This window comes from Sinocyclocheilus rhinocerous, unplaced genomic scaffold (genome assembly GCF_001515625.1).
Source record: "Sinocyclocheilus rhinocerous isolate Xijiao unplaced genomic scaffold, SAMN03320098_v1.1 scaffold1275, whole genome shotgun sequence".
In the NCBI taxonomy this organism is placed as follows: domain Eukaryota; kingdom Metazoa; phylum Chordata; class Actinopteri; order Cypriniformes; family Cyprinidae; genus Sinocyclocheilus; species Sinocyclocheilus rhinocerous.
In genome coordinates, this window is record NW_015628268.1 from 575,889 (window position 1) to 581,172 (window position 5,284).

The 5,284-nt window shown below is 36.9% G+C and overlaps 1 protein-coding gene across 1 annotated transcript in view; it reads left to right on the forward strand.

Moving 5' to 3' along the window:
• Positions 1 to 3,101: 3,101 nt before the first annotated feature.
• LOC107737223 (transmembrane protein 178A-like) overlaps positions 3,102 to 5,284 on the forward strand; it is an 11,355-nt gene continuing 9,172 nt past the window's right edge. The window contains exon 1 of the mRNA XM_016548679.1: positions 3,102 to 3,842. Coding sequence (XP_016404165.1) covers positions 3,431 to 3,842 — 412 coding nt within the window. The 5' untranslated portion in view covers positions 3,102 to 3,430. The remainder of the gene's footprint in view (positions 3,843 to 5,284) is intronic.

Here is a 5,284-nt window from a genome sequence, read left to right on the forward strand (position 1 = left end):
AATGGGAGGATGAAGAGAGGAGGAGCAGATGACCAGAGGCGCACCAGCAGATAACCTGCTTCTGATGAATATTTTACACAAATCGTGTCTGAAATACTCTTACAGTCTATTAGAATAGCATTTTCCTTAATTCATTCTCCTGTTCTAAGTTTGAATATGGTGAGTGACATTGGTTTGATACTTTGTCTTGATTTGATATATCAATTTTAATATTAGACCTACAGTGCTGAGTGAACTTTTAATTAAAAAAGATACTCTATTGATTGACTATATAAATATATAATTTGTAGCCTATTTCAAATAATTTATAACAATGTTTTAGTTTGACTTCATTTAACATATCACATAAAAAGCAGAAGTTTAGCTCTGTCACTGACTATGACTAACGTTTCATGCAAGAAGTTCAGCTCATGACTTCACAGAAAAGTGAAAACTCATGAAAAGTGAGGTCTACTGTAGGCCACCAAAAAGAGAAACCAGGAATTCAACAGAGAATAGATTTGAATATTTTTTTAGAATTGATTGATTGATTTATTTGAAACATGCTCAATAGTGCAGGCAAAAATTAAAGCAGGAGGCAATTGATTATGCCTTAAAATTACCTAAGATTACCTTAAAAACATTCCCTTCCTATTTCCAGTGTGATTTCCAATGCGATTATGTACAGAAATGTTCCTTCACTGTTAGATCACTGGTTTTACTTTCTTTTCTTTTTTTTTACTGTTATTTTCTGGTTTGTTTGTAATGATAACAGTGATGGGTTGTGATTTTCTACATAAATTTTCTTCATTTTAGGAGTTACACAAGGCAGTTTGAGGTCTGTTTTCTCACATATATCTCTCCAAATATGTGACAAATCACAGACAGTTGACAAATTAACAGTTGTCAGGATTCTCCATGTGGTTGTGACTTACAAAACAGTCTCATACTTCTTCCTCCATCTTCATCTCTTGCAGCTCAGACAGGATTGTGATTCAGCGCTATTTATTTCCGAATCACAGAGGAGTGTGTGCCAAGAGTGAGCTTCCAAACACATTTGTACTTACACCATGTGGTTGTTATGAAGGTTTTATGAGCCAGGACTATTCAGTCTAATTTATTTCTCAAATGCCAGGCACACATCCAGGATGCAATTTATTGACTGATTATTAAAGCATGCACTGGCACAGATCAAGGTCTCAGCATGACGGCAGTTATCAAACAACCAACGCACATACTGTTGGCCTGTCTAGCTTAGAGAAGTATTATTTCCTGGCTGTTCTAGATGTGTTTCCAATCAATTGTTCAGGTTTTTATGCAATGACCATTCATTTTGAGTTCATCTCTATATTTTATACACCATTTTTCTACTCAACTCGTTATCAGTTTTTTAATATTTATTTAAAAATTAAAATTGGTTTTAGATAGATGATAGATAGATATACGGCTCTAACTACAGTGTAATATTTTATATTTTATTTAATATATATTATATATATTATTATTATTTAACATATTTTGATAAATAGTATTTATTTTTTAAAGAGAAAATGTGCACTACATTATGTAAAATTACCAAATTTTAGCCTGATCCATATATATCGGTCTGACATTAATGCACATAGCTGCATATAAATGTACAAATGTTTGCATATGAATATATTTTGACCTTGTTATGAAAAGTCGCTTTTTTTCAGGTCTAATGGCTTAACCATATAAAAACCTTAAATAAAATAGTAAAGCTGAATACTCCCAAGGTACAAGGGAAATATTTTTCATTACATTTTAAAAAGTAAAAAGTAAATAAAGAAAACGTTTTGTATAAAGGGAAGAAATTGTTTTTTAAAGGTATACTGTAAAACCGGATAAGTTAATATAACTCAAAAATAGTTTAAACTGATTACACCGAAAATTTTGAGTGACATTAACTCAATTTTATGAGTTAAAGAAACATCCTTTTTAAGTAACTGTTACTAGGTCATTTTAACGGATGATACTAACTTAATCTTACAAGTTACAGTAACATTATTGGTCAAGTCATTTTACAAGGAGTTTTTGTGTTCACAGAACCAATTAAAATTAAATAAAGATAACTTAAACATTTTTGTTACATTACACTTTAGTTTACTTTCATAAAAACATTATAGTTTTAATTTCTCAGTAACAAATTGCTGACCTTATTTATTTTTGTAAGTTTTTACATTTACGTTATTAAGTAACTAAATTGCTAACTATACACATTCTGGGGAAAAAAAACAGGTTAACAGACAATTTATATTTATATAGCTCAAATCATTATTTGCTTTGCAAATGCATAAAACACATTAACTGCTAAGACACTAAATACATTTAGAGAAAATAAAACAGGGAATTTACCAGATTAGCGCGCACAAATTTATCTCAACAAATTTTAATAGTCAGACAAGCGGCCAAAACATGGCGTTTTTTCGCGAAGTTGCAACGGCTAGTTGAAGGAGTATGGAAGGCCATAAAGACATATTTCTTTAGACGTTACGTGTATGGCCTTCCATAAAGGAGGAGCACGTAAACACGTGCGTGACGTCAGACGTGATTGTACTAAAACTATTGAATGATAAAAACAAATGAAAGCATTTGAGTGCTGTAAACTTAAAATTATATTTTTTGTACTAATTACGCAGAAAATTAAAGGTTAATTAATAGTATTTTTGAGTAATTACAACCAAAGTCCCTTTATTCTAGTCTTTGTTACAACCCATTTCCTTTATCAAAGTTATTCACTGTTTGATCTTACAGTGTATGTGAAACCAACATGCACACAAATGCTGATTTTCTACATGGCACATGTGGTTTAAAGTTTATTTTAAAATATTTAATTTTTATCATAACAGACATAACTGACCCATAAATACCTTTGTGTTTGCTACTAAAATATACTAAGCATTTCTTCAGAAGATTTTGCAGTCTGAGTTGTTTTCGCCCTTTGCATAATGTTCTGCTGCTGCATTGATGTTTGGCTGGTCAAACTGTAGTCATCATCATCATCACCATCATAACAGTTTAGTCGCGCACTCGCAGGAAACCGCCTCGCCTGTCTCCTTGACACACCCTTAGCTATTGTTGGCACAGTATGCGCGACAACCTTGACATTCCCACACGCGCGTTCAGTTGCACGGTGAAATCTTGTACTACGTGGATGCACATTCCTTCTCAGGAAAAAAGGAAAGAAGGACAAGGGGCTAATGCGGATAAAGGAAGATGCACAAACGCGGAGCGGAATGCAGGTAAACACACACGCACGGCCATCGCGCATCCCCGATAGATGCCCACACTACCGCACGCGCAGACCCACTCCGCTCATCCACCTGTAATGACAGATCGCTGCTCGAAGCCGTGCATTGTCCCTGGAAACGGCGAAGAAACTACGCTTCATGTGAGAGATGACTGAGTGAGTTGCGCGGATGTTGGAGACATGGAGAAACGGTCTCTTGTAACGGCGATCAGCTTGTCCATGAGCCTGCTCGCGCTCACGCTGCTGGCCACGGCGATCTTTACCGACCACTGGTACGAAACCGACACCAGGAGACACAAGGAGAACTGCGACCAATACGGGTCGGAGTCCAACGACCAGAAGAACAGGGAGATGCCCATCTATCACCTGCCTTTGGTGGACAGTGGGAATGCGAAGCGCAACCTGGCTCTCATGAAGCCCATCCATGTAGGGAGTCGAGAGGAGGAATTGTTGGAAAACTGGAGAGCGATTTTGGGCATGGGCATTTTGGAGACGGAGTGCGGGCGCCCGCTTTTCTCCACATACTCTGGACTTTGGAGGAAATGCTACTTCCAGGGAATGGACAGTGATATTGACAAACTCATTTCGAAGGGTAAGAGAGTGGAAAGTTCATTTCAACGCAAAATAAATAAATAAAATAAAATGAAAAACAATGCACAGAGCTCCAACGTTTGCTTAGTTCTGGCTAGGGTGAGAACCGGTTTTGTTTTAAAAGCACCAGAACCGAACGACTTTCGAGTTAATTTTAGGGTTCTCAAACGTGTATTCTTTCTACAGCAACAACACACAGTGTTTCCTGCACTGAATCTCCAGCGCGAACACACAAGCGCGACTAGTGTAGTCCGACTCCGAAACGAATGACTCTTATGAGTCGGTTCATTTTAGTTAACTCCATAACATAGGGCGCCAATAATGCAGTCCGATTCTCGAACAAATGATTCAGATGAGCCGGCTCTTTTCAGTGTATGGAACATACAGCGCGACCAGAGTAACCAAATTCCCGAACAAATTATTCTTATGAGCTGGTTCTTTTCAGTGAATTAAAACATTTATCAATCAATTGGAGAGGTTTTAACCGGCTACTGTTACTCAAGACTCGTGAGACATAAATCAATGCAGTTAGCTCGGTTGTTTGTATGATAATGCATTTAAAGATGCACATTCTGAATCTTGTTGTGACAAGTGGAATATATATTGATTTTCAGTAGTTTTTTTTTCTTTTTTACTATAATAATTTCCTAATTATGCCGACTATATAAAGAGAAAAACTGAGTGAAAAGGAAAAAGTCTTGGTAAACAGACGTTTTGCAATAATTTTATCCTATTTAATTTTAAAATGTGAAATTATCTTATAATTATCAAAAATAATGGTTAACTGAATCGTAAGGAATCGAAACGGAACCAGAATCGTTAGCCTACTATTCCCATCGCTTCTGGCTGTTTGACAGATGATGTTAAAGGGTTAGTTCACCCAAAACTGAAAATTAGGCTGTGTTTTACTGTGTTTTACCCCGAGGCATCCTAGGTGTATATGACTTTCTTATTTCAGACGAATCCAGTCAGAGTTATATTAAAATTGTCCTGGCTATTCCAAGCTCTATCATTGCAGTCAGCGGGTGTTGCAGTGCTTCAGTCCAAAAGAAGTGAAATAAAAAGCGCCCATCCATAAAAAAAAGTGCCTCACACGGCTCCGGGGGGTGAACAAAGGCCTCCTGTAGCGAATCGATGCGTTTTTGTAAGAAAAATATCTAGCTTGCGCCAACAGTTGTACACGGAAGCAGCTCCGGAAGTATGACGTAAGATGTCGGCGTTGTGCATGTGCCGGTGAGTCTCGTGAAAACCAACATTTGTTTACAGGAGCAAAGTTTCCTTACGTTAGCAAAGGAGAACCAGTCTCCTCTTGGATAATATCGAAATCCTCCGACATTCTTCTTTACAAATCCTCGTTTTGTACTTCTAATTACTGACTGTTGTTTTGTTTTGATCTCTCCCCTGCGCTTCCGCGTTCGTCACTTCTGAGCGGCGCATGCGCAA